This window comes from Salmo salar, chromosome 05 (assembly GCF_965601325.2).
Source record: "Salmo salar chromosome 05, fSalSal1, whole genome shotgun sequence".
NCBI classification, from domain to species: domain Eukaryota; kingdom Metazoa; phylum Chordata; class Actinopteri; order Salmoniformes; family Salmonidae; genus Salmo; species Salmo salar.
In genome coordinates, this window is record NC_138295.1 from 53,618,557 (window position 1) to 53,635,411 (window position 16,855).

At 41.5% G+C, this 16,855-nt stretch overlaps 1 protein-coding gene across 2 annotated transcripts in view; it reads right to left on the minus strand.

Moving 5' to 3' along the window:
• LOC106605095 (calsyntenin-3) overlaps nucleotides 1-16,855 on the minus strand; it is a 42,705-nt gene that overhangs the window by 5,143 nt on the left and 20,707 nt on the right. For both annotated transcript variants that reach the window (XM_014200399.3, XM_014200400.3), the window contains exons 9-14: nucleotides 16,566-16,678; nucleotides 15,457-15,616; nucleotides 8,384-8,443; nucleotides 8,101-8,249; nucleotides 7,548-7,696; nucleotides 1,938-2,164 (exon numbers count right to left, since the gene is read on the minus strand). In XM_014200399.3, the coding sequence (XP_014055874.1) occupies nucleotides 1,938-2,164; nucleotides 7,548-7,696; nucleotides 8,101-8,249; nucleotides 8,384-8,443; nucleotides 15,457-15,616; nucleotides 16,566-16,678 (858 nt within the window). The remainder of the gene's footprint in view (nucleotides 1-1,937; nucleotides 2,165-7,547; nucleotides 7,697-8,100; nucleotides 8,250-8,383; nucleotides 8,444-15,456; nucleotides 15,617-16,565; nucleotides 16,679-16,855) is intronic.

Here is a 16,855-nt window from a genome sequence, read left to right on the forward strand (position 1 = left end):
TTTTGTACCTGTTTCCTCCAGCATCTTCACAAGGTCCTTTGCTGTTATTCTGGGATTGATTTGCACTTTTCGCACCAAAGTACATTCATCTCTAGGAGACAGAACGTGTCTCCTTCCTGAGCGGTATGACGGCTGCGTGGTCCCATGGTGTTTATACTTGTTCATCTGTACAAACAATAGTGAGCATGGTACCTTCAGGTGTTTGAAAATTACTCCCAAGGATAAACCAGACTTGTGGAGGTTTTTTCTGAGGTCTTGGCTGATTTCTTTTGATTTTCCCATGATGTCAAGCAAAGAGGCACTGAGTTTGAAGGTAGGCCTTGAAATACATCCACAGGTACACCTCCAATTGACTCAAATGATGTCAATTAGCCTATCAGAAGCTTCTAAAGCCATGACATCATTTTCTGGAATTTTCCAAGCTGTTTAAAGGCACAGTCAACTTAGTGTATGTAAACGTCTGACCCACTGGAATTGTGATACAGTGAACTATAAGTGAAATAATCTGTCTGTAAACAATTGTTGGAAAAATTACTTGTGTCATGCACAAAGTAGATGTCCTAACTGACTTGCCAAAACTATAGTTTGTTAACAAGAAATTTGTGGAGTGGTTGAAAAACGAGTTTTAATGACTCCAACCTAAGTGTATGTAACCTTCCGACTTCAACTGTACATAATAGATTAGGTAGTGAGCCACAGATAAAGCATTGGCAGAGACTATTTTCTCTGTTGCTACAAATCTTTATCAACTATGTCCTGACCTGAACAGACCCCATGCAGGAAGAGGCTCTTGTACATAACCATCATCATAACAGATACACTCATAACAGATGACAAACATAACCATCATCATCCTCATAATGGATGACAAACACAGATGTGGTGTGCTTCCTCTCCAATATACAGCCAATATACACATACATAAGATTCTCACTTGGAGATGCACAAGGCACATCTAATAATAGTACTGGGTTTGTGTGGTCCTAGTTAGTATTCAAGCACACAATCATTGGGGAAAGTTGATGGGTGGACGGAGGTTGGGTCAGTGATGAATATATGTATAGATGGATTAGCTGAGGATGTGCACGATTCAATGGGGCTGAAGTCCGTGAGTGGTTGTGATTCTGGACGGCCAGATATAACTACCAACAATGAGAAGAAACTGCCTTGTGTGGAATCGTAAGTGACTCTTGTTCTTGATGTCTTGTTTTGAGGTGTTTTGAATGATTTCATGTCAATGCTAATATGGCAAAAATCTGCTAGCAGGCTAGCTAGCCAACAACTGTAACGACGTATTTGAGAGACAACAAGTGCTCATTGGGCAAATGTATTTATGTATTCAATAAACATTGGAGACGGAATATAGTTTACATGTTGTCAACAATCTAAGTCAACCCAGTCTGCGCGTGCGTCGGTTTTGTTGCTAAACAACCAACCCAACTATATGACTGGGAACATACTTTCTCAGCGGTAGGAAACATGCACCCCAATTCAAATCTGATTTTGAAGAAAGGCAGATCTTACTTCACATTCTTTGTCCGCAGACATATAATTAAGTAGCACAGCTAGTAAGTGGAAACGGAGGCAGGTGTAAGAAAAATAAGTGATTTATAAGTTTGAGATCCAGGCCTGAGCCCTGTATGACTATTAAAAATAGGCTGAGATCAGGGGTAGAATCTAAGTAAAATATGCGCAGTTTGATTGATGATTTAATGTGTTCCGACGCACTGATCACACAAAGACCAGACAATGGTCCATATGTAGTCAGTCGTGCTCACATAATTATTTTTAGAAGCATCAATCCATGTACAGTAGGTTTCCTTCCTACATAAAATGCTGGCAAAATGCTCTCAAAATGATTAGATTGATGTGATTGGAATGTACTAGTCTCTACCCCCGCGTTGTAGTATTCATGGAAGGGCTCTTTGCTGGCTCACCTCCTCCTTCCATGCCCTGAGCGGCTGTGTTAACTGCATGAGACAGGGAGCACACAATCCTCAGCTCTGGGAAGAGGGGTACACCACGGGGGCCCTCGAATTCAGGCGCCGGGCGGGCCAGGTGGGGGCCGACCCCAGACAGGGAGATCTGAGGGGCGTCAGGCTGAAGGACCACCAGGTAGCCCTCCAACTGCCTGAGCGTAAGACAACTCTCCTCATTGAAACACCTAGAGGGAAGAGAGGAGAGAGAGAATGGGGGTCAAATAGGGCACCAGTTATTTCTCTATAAGTAAACAGTTTTAGGACTTGATGATTAGGCAAATCAGTTGTGTTAATGTTGGCCTAGGACAAAAGCCTGCACACCCTGTGGATTTCCAGGATTGAAAAACCCTTGACTATAATGATATTGTATGTATTGTCTGATACTAATTAGTAGCTGATACTAATTGTGCCACTTTTCAGAAGCACTTTGAAATTGTGTTATTATTTGGCGATTCAGCACTTGATTAATTATTCAAGTGGTGCTTTGAGTTGTTTAGTGTGTGAGTGTTGGAACCATCTCTCTCTCGTAATACTGTCTCTCTCTCTCGCTCTCTTTCAGTGAGCAGCTGCTATATCTGACTCTCCACAAGGGCCTGCTGTTCAGCCATCTGGAAGAACTGCTGACCTCAAATGAGTCTTATCTTTAAACACTATTAAAAACCATGCCGTCCGACTACTAACTGATAAATCAGACTGAAGAACACACTAGAAAAGCAAATAACCTCCTGACCTGGAATCAGACTAATCTTAAAAACACAAACAAAGAAACAGATCTCAAAACAAGCGTAAAAACATATCACTGTTGTACCTTAAATCCAACTAATCTAAAAACACAACAAAAAGCGCAGCTATTTAAAAAAACTCTGCAGGGTTAGATAATGAGGACTTCCTGTGGTTGCATCACTTCCTGCGATGGGTCAGATACTAAAGTACATAGATAGGTAGGACCAACATGCACTTCAAAGTACATAAATATTTAAATCAACAAAGTGGATAAAAAAGGACCCGTGTAGGCCTATGTGGTGCATTAACCCAAAAATAAAACACATTTTTCTGGTCATCCATGAACTTAATACAATGTGCGATACACTGTGGCATAAAAAAATACTGTTTCAAGATTATATGCTTCAACCGTGCTTCCTCTTACCCAAGGCTAGATTACCTAGTTGAGCAAAAGCCGGGACTCATATATCAGCTGCAAATCAAGCTCCACTCCTTGCACAGGGATGATATCATTCAACATAACAGTATATCCTTGTGCTCTGATACATTTGCAGAGTAAAAGTTTCACATGCACAAGTACAGTAAAATGCCTTTCTTGCTAACTCAAAACCCAACAATGCAATAATCAATAACAATGTATTACTAGAAAAAAACACAAAATTAGAAGAGGAAATATGAAGTAAATAAGTATACTATATACAGGAAATATTTAAAAAGTCAGATCCAATACCTTATTTACATGTGCAGGGAAACTGCAGTGATGGAGGTATATACAGTTGTAGTCGGAAGTTTACATACACCTTAGCCAAATACATTTAAACTCAGTTTTTCACAATTCCTGACATTTAATCCTAGTAAAAATTCCCTGTCTTAGGTCAGTTAGGATCACCACTTTATTTTAAGAAGGTGAAATGTCAGAATAACAGTAGAGAGAATGATTTATTTCAGCTTTTATTTCTTTCATCACATTCCCAGTGGGTCAGAAGTTTACATACACTCAATTAGTATTTGGTAGCATTACCTTTAAATTGCTTAACTTGGGTCAAACGTTTTGGGTAGCCTTCCACAAGCTTCCCACAATAAGTTGGGTGAATTTTGGCCCATTCCTCCTGACAGAGCTGGTGTAACTGAGTCAGGTTTGTAGGCCTCCTTTCTCGCAAATGCTTTTTCAGTCCTGCCCACAAATGTTCTATAGGATTGAGGTCAGGGCTTTGTGATGGCCACTCCAATACCTTGACTTTGTTGTCCTTTAGCCATTTTGCCAAAACGTTGGAAGTATGCTTAGGGTCATTGTCCATTTGGAAGACCCATTTGCGACCAAGCTTTAACTTCCTGACTGATGTCTTGAGATGTTGCTTCAATATATCCACATAATTTTCCTCACTCATGATGCCATCTATTTTGCGAAGTGCACCAGTCCCTCATGCAGCAAAGCACCCCCATAACATGATGCTGCCACCCCCATGCTTCACGGGTGGGATGGTGTTCTTTGGCTTGCAAGCTTCCCCCTTTTTCCTCCAAACATAATAATGGTCATTAAGGCCAATCAGTTATATTTTTGATTCATCAGACCAGAGGACATTTCTCCAAAAAGTATGATCTATGTCCCCATGTGCGGTTGCAAACCGTTGTCTGGCTTTTTTATGTTGGTTTTGGAGCAGTGGCTTCTTCCTTGCTGAGCGGCCTTTCAGGTTATGGATATAGATACTTTTGTACCCGTTTCCTCCAGCATCTTCACAAGGTCCTTTGCTGTTGTTCTGGGATTGATTTGCACTTTTCGCACCAAAGTACGTTCATCTCTAGGAGACAGAACGTGTCTCCTTCCTGAGCGGTATGATGGCTGCATGGTCCCATGGTGTTTATACTTGCCTACTATTGTTTGTACAGATGAACGTGGTACCTTCAGGTGTTTGGAAATTGCTCCCAAGGTTGAACCAGACTTGTGGAGGTCTACAATTTTTTTTCCTGAAGCCTTGGCTGATTTCTTTTGATTTTCCCATGATGTCAAGGAAAGAGGCACTGAGTTTGAAGGTAGGCCTTGAAATACATCCACAGGTACACCTCCAATTGACTCAAATGATGTCAATTAGCCTATCAGAAGCTTCTAAAGCCATGCCATCATTTTCTGGAATTTTCCAAGCTGTTTAAAGGCACAGTCAACTTAGTGTATGTAAACTTCTGATCCACTGGAATTGTAATACAGTGAATTATAAGTGAAATAATCTGTCTGTAAACAATTGTTGGAAAAATTACTTGTGTCATGCACAAAGTAACCGACTTGCCAAAACTATAGTTTGTTAATAATACATTTGTGGAGTGGTTGAAAAACGACTTTAAATGACTCCAACCTAAGTGCATGTAAACTTCCTACTTCAACTGTATGTATAGGGGTAAGGGGACTAGGCAGCAGGATATAAGATAAACAGAGTAGCAGCAGCTTGCATGTGAGTGGGTGTGTAGAGTCAGCATAAATGTACGTGCATATTATGTGTCCGTCAGCAAATGGTGGAGTGAGTGTTGTGTGTGTTGGAGTGGCAGTGTGTGTGTGTGTTGTATGTGTGTGCTCGTGCATGGAGACCATGAGGGGTAAAAGGTCAATAAAAAGGTGTCTACATGTTCTACAAGAATCTTTGAATAAATTAATGAACACATTATTTCATCCATCATTAGCCTGGGTACCTGACAACCTTCAATGATGTTATGTTGTTAAACAATGGATAGACAATGAAAAATACACAGGCTACATCACCATGGCTGAAATACTGTCACAGAGAGGATAGGTTGTGGTGAATGAATGGCTTTAGAGATATGATACAAGTAATTGCCGACCAGAACATAAGTCAAAGATAAGATATCCCCAGGTTCTAATGGCAGTTTGGAACGACGTCATTCCTTTAACATCGGTGCCCTTTCATTCCATAGCATTACAGTGAGGGAAAAAAGTATTTGATCCCCTGCTGATTTTGTACGTTTGCCCACTGACAAAGAAATGATCAGTCTATAATTTTAATGGTAGGTTTATTTGAACAGTGAGAGACAGAATAACAAGAAAAAAGTCCAGAAAAACGCATGTCAAAAATGTTATAAATTGATTTGCATTTTAATGAGGGGAATAAGTATTTGACCCCTCTGCAAAACAAAACCCTTGTTGGCAATCACAGAGGTCAGATGTTTCTTGTAGTTGGCAACCAGGTTTGCACACATCTCAGGAGGGATTTTGTCCCACTCCTCTTTGCAGATCTTCTCCAAGTCATTAAGGTTTCGAGGCTGACGTTTGGCAACTCGAACCTTCAGCTCCCTCCACAGATTTTCTATTGGATTAAGGTCTGGAGACACTCCAGGACCTTAATGTGCTTCTTCTTGAGCCACTCCTTTGTTGCCTTGGCCATGTGTTTTGGGTCATTGTCATGCTGGAATACCCATCTACGACCCATTTTCAATGCTCTGGCTGAGGGAAGGAGGTTCTCACCCAAGATTTGACGGCACATGGCCCCGTCCATCGTCCCTTTGATGCGGTGAAGTTGTCCTGTCCCCTTAGCAGAAAAACATCCCCAAAGCATAATGTTTCCACCTCCATGTTTGATGGTGGGGATGGTGTTCTTGAGGTCATAGGCAGCATTCCTCCAACTCCAAACACGGCGAGTTGAGTTGATACCAAAGAGCTCCATTTTGGTCTCATCTGACCACAACACTTTCACCCAGTTGTCATCTGAATCATTCAGATGTTCATTGGCAAACTTCAGACGGACATGTATATGTGCTTTCTTGAGCAGGGGGACCTTGCGGGCGCTGCAGGATTTCAGTCCTTCACGGCTAGTGTGTTACCAATTGTTTTCTTGGTGACTATGGTCCCAGCTGCCTTGAGATCATTGACAAGATCCTCCTGTGTAGTTCTGGGCTGATTCCTCACCGTTCTTATAATCATTGCAACTCCACGAGGTGAGATCTTGCATGGAGCCCCAGGCCGAGGGAGATTGACAGTTCGTTTGTGTTTCTTCCATTTGCGAATAATTGCACCAACTGTTGCCACCTTCTCACCAAGCTGCTTGGCGATGGTCTTGTAGCCCATTCCAGCCTTGTGTAGGTCTACAATCTTGTCCCTGACATCCTTGGAGAGCTCTATGGTCTTGGTGGAGAGTTTGGAATCTGATTAATTGATTGCTTCTGTGGACAGGTGTCTTTTATACAGGTAACAAGCTGAGACACTTGGGAGCCAGAAATCTTTCTGATTGAGAGGGGGTCAATACTCATTTCCCTCATTAAAATGCAAATCAATTTATAACATTTTTGACATGTGTTTTTCTGGATTTTTTTGTTGTTATTCTGTCTCTCACTGTTCAAATAAACCTACCATTAAAATTATAGACTGATCATTTCTTTGTCAGTGGGCAAGCGTACAAAATCAGCAGGAGATCAAATATTTTTTTCCCCTCACTATATCAACTACTCTAGCCATGTCCATGTTTAATGAGTTCAACGTCCAATGAATAGCTCTCTTCCACAGCTCTGGAATACTGTTGCATTCTTTGTGACATTATGCTTTACCTGCTTTGCCTGTTTCAACCTGTATTTCTAGTTCATGTACACTAGCACTGTCAGTGTGTGTGCCTGTTTGTGTTCAAGTTTCAAAGTCACGTGGACAAGTACAGTGAAATGCCTTTCTTGCAAGCTCTCAACCCAACAATGCAGTAATCGCTCTGGAACTGTCCAGTGTTGACCTGATTAAAGACCTTACTCACGTCGGCCTCGGAGAGCGAGATCACTTAGTCCTCTCTCTCTGTGTGTGTGTGTGTGTGTGTGTGTGTGTGTGTGTGTGTGTGTGTGTGTGTACATGCAAGTGTGTACCTGAGGGAGGTAGTCAGTTTGAGTGGCCTGACTCCAGGGGTGGCGAAGCGGAGAGAGTTCCTGTAGGTGACCTGTTGCACAGCCCTGTTGAAGCTCTCAATGTCATCACCCTCCAGAACCAGCACAGACTGACTGGGGTTCACATGCACCTAAAAAGGTCAAAGGTCAAGAGTTCATGCTCCGAGGTCACACACCCCTCATAGTCACACACATAGTTAATTCTGGCTATGTATTCTCTTTTTTTTATATATATATATATATATATATATTTCATCGGTACCACCCTTTTGGGACTTCAGTTTTGATTGACTGTATGTTGCATGTGCACAGAAAAATATTATGCAGTAGACTCCATATCCATCAGGGGGAAACAAACCCTTTTGTACACAACAATCTGAGTAGGACATATAGCAGAGGTTAAAAAAACGTTGAGTGCCATGACCTATCAAACCCCGTAGATGAAGAAAAAAAATTTCTGGACGTCAAAGCCCACTCTTAAGCCTTAGCCAAGTGAGGCAGTGATCAATACTCCTCTACAGTAGGGTAAGGTTACCTTCATGCCTGAGCCCAAGGTCTCCAGGTCCCCAAAGTCCAGTCCCTCCCTGCAGGCGTACAGACACTCCACCACACTGTGGGGCTCCACACTCCCTGGACGCACCGTCACACCTGACAACAGGCCACGGTAACCACCCACATACTTCCCTAAGAACCAGAAACAAAATGAACACGGTCAACACAGACAAAAAAGATGAACACCCACACACAGGCTTACACAGACATATTTGCGCATGCACGGACACACGCACACACACACTTGTAAAAACAAATGAAGTCACCTGTGTCTTTCCTCTCAGGGATGGTGTTGTTAAGGATGTCCTTCTGTTTATCTTCTGTCTCTGTGGGGAGAAGAAAGGTTAAAGGCAGTTGTTTTTATATCAAATAATTTATGGGTAACAATTAGATACAGATTTCTATTAAAATGGGGATTTAACATTTTTTTTTTTTTAGCAAAAACATTATTCTCAAGAATTTTGCTAGGACTCTCTGGGAGTGGTCTGAGTGGGGAAGGGAAAACCAGCTGTTGGCAGAGAGGTTTGGAACTCTATTATTGGTCTATTAACCAATTTACCCCATGCAAACCTTCTGATTAGAAGGTCCTGTGTAGATTGTATTTTCAACCAGCAACTATCAGGAAATAAACACTGATAAAAAAATAACACGTTTACAGTGTTAGTTTCATCAGCTGTTGTAAAATATTATTCATACAACAGGTGGGTCCAATCCTGAATGCTGATTGGTTAAAACCGTATTCGAGCCGGTGTCTATTCCAAAACTTACCACTGGCTAAATCTATGATGTTAAAATGCCTATTTACTCTGTTCCATCTGACTGCGCAATCCACTGTCTCATCAGCCCAGCCAAGCAATTTATAAACTTGATCTCCACTATAAAAAGCATCTAGACATGATCTAACATGTATTTTAAGATAACATTTAGTTTTCAACGGCGGAGATTTGTATAAACCTGTCTCTCCGACATTTGCAACATTGTTTCAATATTCAAATTCGATCTCCAGCAGTCCCATAGTAATGAACATGTCAGGAGTCGAGACATACAGGCAGGCATCTTTTCTCAGCCAGTCGAAATCATGAATCAGCTGGCACCATTTTTATGGATATATACAAAGAAATGTCAATTGAAAAAAAGTACATAGTGAAGTGCAGCTAGTTTGCGGTCCTTCCAGCTTCAGTTTGAAGTGTTTGTGTTAGCTGTGTTTTTGGCTAGCTCCTCTGAACAAGTGTCCTTACGAGTGAGCACATTTTCTATGCCAGGCGAAATCGCGCCTCATTAGCTAATTTCTATGGATGGATGTAAATAATTGCCACTATAAAAAAGCTTAAACAAATGCAAATGCAGCTACATTGCTGTTATTCTGGCTGCACTTTTTGACATGACTAAGTTAGCCGTAGTTGGCTAGCTAGCAAGCAAGGGATAAGAATGTTGCTAGCCAGTATGGCAATGGAACATTTAGAACAAACGTCCATAGATACAGAACAAAAAGACAATGACTGGGTCGCGTCTCTAGCAACCAAACCGATAGAACGAACGACCAGCTGGCTTGGGTAGCAAACCTAGATTTGTGTCGGGACTATATATTGTGGAAGGATGAAATAGTATGAATATTTAATAAAAATATGTCAATCATTGTTTGAATATGTTGGTAACCCGTTGTATAAAAGTGCTAATGCCCTCGAAGCCAGTGTTTGGAGGATATATAACACCCGTGCCAATATATCCTCCAAAACACTGTCTTCTCTGGCATTATCACTTAAATAAAACACAGGAAAAACTGAATTTTGACTGCACTGGGCATTTAAAGACAGAAGGGGTAGAGGATGACAGAAAGAAGTGAGAAAGACAGGTGTGAGAGGAGAAATAAAAGGTTAGTAAAAGCAAGAGAGGAGTGTAAAAAGAAAGAGAGAAGAGTGAAAAAAACAGAATAAGAAGGAAGATAGAAAATAAACGTGCAAATCTGACAAAGGTGTGTCATACCCTCATTATCTCCCAGCAGCTGACTGCCACACAGGCAGTAGCCATGAATGTGTGTGACTGTATTTCCAGTGCTAATTGGCAGACAGTGTGCCCCATTTTAGCGATTAGCGCTGGTGTAACTGGCAGGCTAACCGTCTGGCCTGCCTGTTGTTCTGTTAGCCTAAATAATTGATAAGTCAGTGATATTAATAGAGTATGGAAAGGCAGTCAGAGCATCTCACACAAATATAATTAGTTGAATGAGGAGGGAAATGCCATGCTTTTCTGTGTCAGATGACGTGTGCGTATGTACAATGCCTTGCAAAAGTATTCAGACCCCTTGGATTTTGTCACATTTTATTGTGCTACAAAGTGGGATTAAAATGAATTGTCATTTTTTGTCTACAATCTACACAAAATAACCTAATGCGAAAGTGGAAGAAATATTTTTATTTTTTTAGATAAATAAAAAATGTCTAACTAAAATATAGTTGTTGCATAAGTATTCAGCCCCTTAGCCTAATTAGTTAAGGAGTAAAATGTGGCTTAACAAATCACAAAATACGTTACATGGACTGTGAAATAATATGGTTTGACATGATTTTTGAATGACTAACCCTTCCTCTGTCCCACATACATACATACAGTTGAAGTCGGAAGTTTACATACACCTGAACCAAATATATTTAAACTCCATTTATTTTTAGGTCTTTTTCTGAGGTCTTGGTTGATTTCTTTTGATTTTCCCATGATGTCAAGCAAAGAGGCACTGAGTTTGAAGGTAGGCCTTGAAATATATCCACAGGTACACATGCAATTGACTCCAATGATGTCAATTAGCCTAAACTAGTTTTAATAACTCCAACCTAAGTGTATGTAAACTTCCTACTTCAACTGTACATACATACATAAAGTTGAAGTCGGAAGTTTACATACACTTAGGTTAGAGTCATTAAAACTTGTTTTTCAACCACTCCACAAATTCCTTGTTAACAAACTATAGTTTTGGCAAGTGTGTTAGGACATCCACTTTGTGCATGACACAAGTCATTTTCCCAACAATTGTTTACAGACAGATTATTTCACTTATAATTCACTGTATCACAATTCCAGTGGGTCAGAAATGTACATACACTAAGTTGACTGTGCCTTTAAACAGCTTGGAAAATTATAGAAAATTATGTCTTGGCTTTAAAAGCTTCTGATAGACTCATTGACATCATTTGAGTCAATTGGAGGTGTACCTGTGGATGTATTTCAAGGCCTACCTTCAAACTTGCTTGACATCATGGTAAAATCAAAAGAAATCAGCCAAGACCTAAGAAAAAAAATTGTAGACCTCCACAAGTCAGGTTCATCCTTAGGAGCAATTTCCAAAAGCCTGAAGGTACCACGTTCATCTGTACAAACAATAGTAGGCAAGTATAAACGCCATGGGACCACGCAGCCATCATACCGCTCAGGAAGGAGACGCGTTCTGTCTCCTAGAGATGAACGTACTTTGGTGCAAAAAGTGCAAATCAATCCCAGACCAACAGCAAAGGATCTTGTGAAGATGCTGGAGGAAACAGGTACAAAAGTATCTATATCCACAGTAAAACGAGTCCTACATCGACATAACCTGAAAGGCCGCTCAGCAAGGAAGATGCCACTGCTCCAAAACCGCCATAAAAAAGCCAGACTACGGTTTGCAACTGCACATGGGGACATTTTTACTGGGATTAAATGTCAGGAATTGTGAAAAACTGAGTTTAAATGTATTTGGCTAAGTTGTATGTAAACCTCCGACTTCAACTGTACATACATTTATTTATTTATTTTATTTCACCTTTATTTAACCAGGTAGGCAAGTTCAGAACAAGTTCTCATTTACAATTGTGACCTGGCCAAGATAAAGCAAGCAGTTTGACACATACAACAACACAGAGTTACACATGGAGTAAAACAAACCTACATTCAATAATATAGTAGAAAAATAAGTCTATATACAAAGTGAGCAAATGAGGTGAGATAAGGGAGGTAAAGGCAAAAAAGGCCATGGTGGCGAAGTGAATACAATATAGCAAGTAAAACACTGGAATGGTAGATTTGTAGTGGAAGAAAGTGCAAAGTAGAAATAATGGGGTGCAAAGGAGAAAAATAAATAAATAAATAAATATAGTTGTTTGGGCTAAATTATAGATGGGCTATGTACAGGTGCAGTAATCTGTGAGCTGCTCTGACAGCTGGTGCTTAAAGCTAGTGAGGGAGGTAAGTGTTTCCAGTTTTAGAGATTTTTGTAGTTCGTTCCAATCATTGGCAGCAGAGAACTGGAAGGAGAGATGGCCGAAGGAGGAATTGGCTTTGGGGGTGACCAGAGAGATATACCTGCTGGAGTACGTGCTACAGGTGGGTGCTGCTATGGTGACCAGCGAGCTGAGATAAGGGGGAACTTTACCTAGCAGGGTCTTGTAGATGACCTGGAGCCAGTGGGTTTAGCGACGAGTAGGACGCGAGGGCCAGCCAACGAGAGCGTACAGGTCGCAGTGGTGGGTAGTATATGGAGCTTTGGTGACAAAACGGATGGCACTGGGATAGACTGCATCCAATTTATTGAGTAGGGTATTGGAGGCTATTTTGTAAATGACATCGCCGAAGTCGAGGATCGGTAGAATGGTCAGTTTTACGAGGGCGTTTGGCAGCATGAGTGAAAGATGCTTTGTTGCGAAATAGGAAGCCAATTCTAGATTTAACTTTGGATTGGAGATGTTTGATGTCAGTCTGGAAGGAGAGTTTACAGTCTAACCAGACACCTAGGTATTTGTAGTTGTCCACATATTCTAAGTTAAAACCGTCCAGAGTAGTGATGCTGGACGGGCGGGCAGGTGCAGGCAGCGATCGGTTGAAGAGCATTGCTTCTATTTAAGAGCAGTTGAAGGCCACAGAAGGAGAGTTGTATGGCATTGAAGCTTGTCTGGAGGGTGGTTAACACAGTGTCCAAAGAAGGGCCAGAAGTATACAGAATGGTGTCATCTGCGTAGAGGTGGATAAGAGAATCACCAGCAGCAAGAGCAACATCATTGATGTATACAGAGAAAAGAGTCGGCCCAAGAATTGAACCCTGTGGCACCCCCATAGAGACTGCCAGAGGCCCGGACAATAGGCCCTCCGATTTGACACACTGAACTCTCTCGGAGAAGTAGTTGGTGAACCAGGCGAGGCAATCATTTAAGAAACCATATTGAGTCTGCCGATGAGGATGTGGTGATTGACAGAGTCGAAAGCTTTGGCCAGGTCAATGAATACGGCAGCACAGTATTGTTTCTTATCGATGGCGGTTAAGATACCGTAGGACCTTGAGCGTGGCTGAGGTGCACCCATGACCAGCTCTGAAACCAGATTGCAAAGCGGAGAAGGTGCGGTGGTATTCGAAATGGTCGGTAATCTGTATGTTGACTTGGCTTTCGAAGACTTTAGAAAGGCAGGGTAGGATGTCCCCCCCTTTGAAGAGGGGGATGACCGCAGCTGCTTTCCAATCTTTGGGAATCTCAGACGACACGAAAGAGAGGTTGAACAGGCTAGTAATAGGGGTTGCAACAATTTCGGCAGATAATTTTAGAAAGAAAGGGTTGACTAGATTGACCAGATTGACTAGCCCGGCTGATTTGTAGGGGTCCAGATTTTGCAGCTCTTTCAGAACATCAGCTGACTGGATTTGGGAGAAGAGGCACTGAGTTTGAAGGTAGGCCTTGAAATACATCCACAGGTACACCTCCAATTGACTCAAATGATGTCTATTAGCCTATCAGAAGCTTCTAAAGCTAAAACGACATTTTCTGGAATTTTCCAAGCTCTTTAAAGGCACAGTCAACTAAGTGTATGTAAACTTCTGACCCACTGGAATTGTGATACAGTGAATTATAAGTGAAATAATCTGTCTGTAAACAATTGTGGGAAAAATTATTTGTGTCATGCACAAAGTAGATGTCCTAACTGACTTGCCAAAACTATAGTTTGTTAACAAGAAATTTGTGGAGTGGTTGAAAAATGAGTTTTAATGACTCCATCCTAAGTATATGTAAACTTCCGACTTCAACTGTACATCTGTATGGTCCCTCAGCCAAGTATTGAATTTCAAACACAGATTCAACTACAAAGACCAGGGAGGTTTCAAAAGCCTCATAAAAAATGGCAGTGATTGGTATCAAACATTGAATATCTCTTTAAGCATGGTCAAGTTAATAATTATGCTATGGTTTATACCAAACATTAGGAACTCAGGGAGCTGAATACTTATGCAACAACTATATATTTAAAATGTTTTAGAATTTTTCTTCCACTTTAACATTACAATATTTTGTGTAGACTGTTGACATGATAATTACAAACACTTGAATTCCACTTTGTAGCACAATAAAATGTCAAGAAATCCAAGGGGTCTGAATACTTTTGCAAGGCACTGTATGTGTGTGTGTGTACACGTGTGTGTGTTTTGTGCGTTGCTTTCATTGGTGTGCTGGAACATTTGGTTCTATGAACTGTTTCATTAGCAGAAGAACGTGAACTGTGACAACTCCCAAAAATGTATTTTTGGGGCAGGCGTTGCTCTTTTGTAATCTTGTAACCTATTCAAGAAATGTATTGTCAAAGCAATTTATTCCATTGTCTATTGTGGTATATTATTGTGATCTTTTAGTTGCCATGTTCTCAACTACCACTCATTAGCAACATTTTACATTACATAGCCATCATTCCAGGGTATCTATATGTGTATGTAATTAAAAGTGACACTTCTAATTCATTCTTGTTAACTAGCTTGTTATAGAAAAATATTTTATTAGTTATCCAACTGGTAGTTACACTAGTATAGGACCTCTGCGATGTAAAGTGTGACCCATTTAGGCATCCTTCATTTGCTGACAGGTGTTCTATGCAGTAAAGTTGAACCGTTCTATGTAGTGTAAGGTTTAACCACAGAGTTTCTAAACCCAGAGGTGTAACACCGCAACACTTCCGGTAACTCTTGCGAAACAGACCAGGCCGGGGTTTGGGAAGTCAATGAGAGAAGTAAAAAAATTATTCCTTAGTTGTTTATTTTCTCGAAATCTAAAGGCACAACCTAGATTCGAGCCAATATCTTAAGTAGCTGAACATGCTATTACTCCAACTTTGTTAAAGTGAGAAACTGAAACGTTAGAATTTTTGTGAAAAACAACTTCATATCGAAGGAGTGCCTTTCATTTGCGCATTTCGGCGCCAGACGACTGTTTGACACCATAACGCGTTTCTACGCATGAGTTTAGCTAGCCGACGTCGCCATGACATCACCTACAAGTGTGATTGGGGATTTCTATTGGAGAAGCAGTTTCAGCCTGTCTTTGGTTTAACCAATCGTTACCCCAGCAGGCGCCAATGACCAGTCGCTGTCGTGGGGCAGGGTTGGGTATGGCTCCGTTGTCGTGGATGAGGGCGGGGTCGAAGGTGACTCCATCCACGTACAGTGTCACAGAGGGGAACTGGACACTGAGGGACAGGTGATGCCACTCGCTGTCACACACCTAGAGAGAAAAGAAGGACATGGAGACACGATTGTTCAGGTGTTTCTTGACCTCTGACCTCTTGGATTGTGTACAGCAGACACAACAAGAGAACAACAAAAAAATCTACTAGATGTGCTACATGAACTTATCCCATATAATATCAGAATGTTTCTAAATGTTTTATCCCTTTTGTTTCTACTGAACACTACCCATGACACCAGACTGAGCACTAACAGTTCTTGTCGCAGAAGAGAGACATATAAAGAAGTAGAGAGAGAGAGGGATTTGCCAAATGTTATCTGTATCAGCTTGGCCTCTATAATCCTACCCATTTTAAGCAGTCTGCGACCAGTAACCCGAGCAAAAACCACTTAGTCCCCCTCCAACCTCCTCCCAAAACCGCACAACCCCAGCATCCCCTTATCCCCTCTGCCCCTGCCTCTCATCCAAATCCTATTCTTCCCAATCCCCCTGCTTCTTGTCCATATCTACAAACTCCCCCAAGGAAAATATCCTAGCCTAGCGGTTCGAGCATTGCGACAGTAACAAAAAGGTTGCTTGTTTGAATCCCCAAGCCAGCAAGGTGGAAAAATCTGCTGTTCTGCCCTTGAGCAAAGCAGTTAAACCCCAACAACAACTGCTCCCCGGGTGCCGATGATGTCGATTAAGGTAGCGCCCCGCATCGCTCTGATTCAGAGGTGTAGGGTTAAACGCGGAAGACATATTTCGGTTGAATGCATTCAGTTGCGCAACTGACTAGGTCTTCCCTTTCCCTTGTAGCTAGCGAGTCTGCCTTGGGATCAGGCGCCCTGGGTTGTAACCCTACTTAATGCGGTCGTCTTACAAATAAATCAATACAATTGCAACTGGCATTAAGTGAGCATTGGCCTTTTTGAATGGCTCTTTCACTCATAGCGCTCCAACTAGCAACTGTTCCACCCTTCATCCAGCAGCATTCCCATAGTACCTGCTCCAGTTTCCAGAGGAATTTCACGGGCCGTGCAGCGGAGACGTCGGGCCAGTAGAAAAGAGAGAGACGGCAACCGTGAACGGAGAGAGAGTAGTGGGAGAAGGAGTCGTCTGAGGAACAGAGAGAGGAGACTGGCAGTCAGTAGACAGAAAACAGCATTTGAGACCAAAGTTGCAGAAGGAATATGAGACACAGGCAGTGCATCTCACAACAAAAGGATTTTCATATTTCCTCGTCATAGACTTAATAGAATTAGACTAAAACAGAGCCATATACATACAGTATAC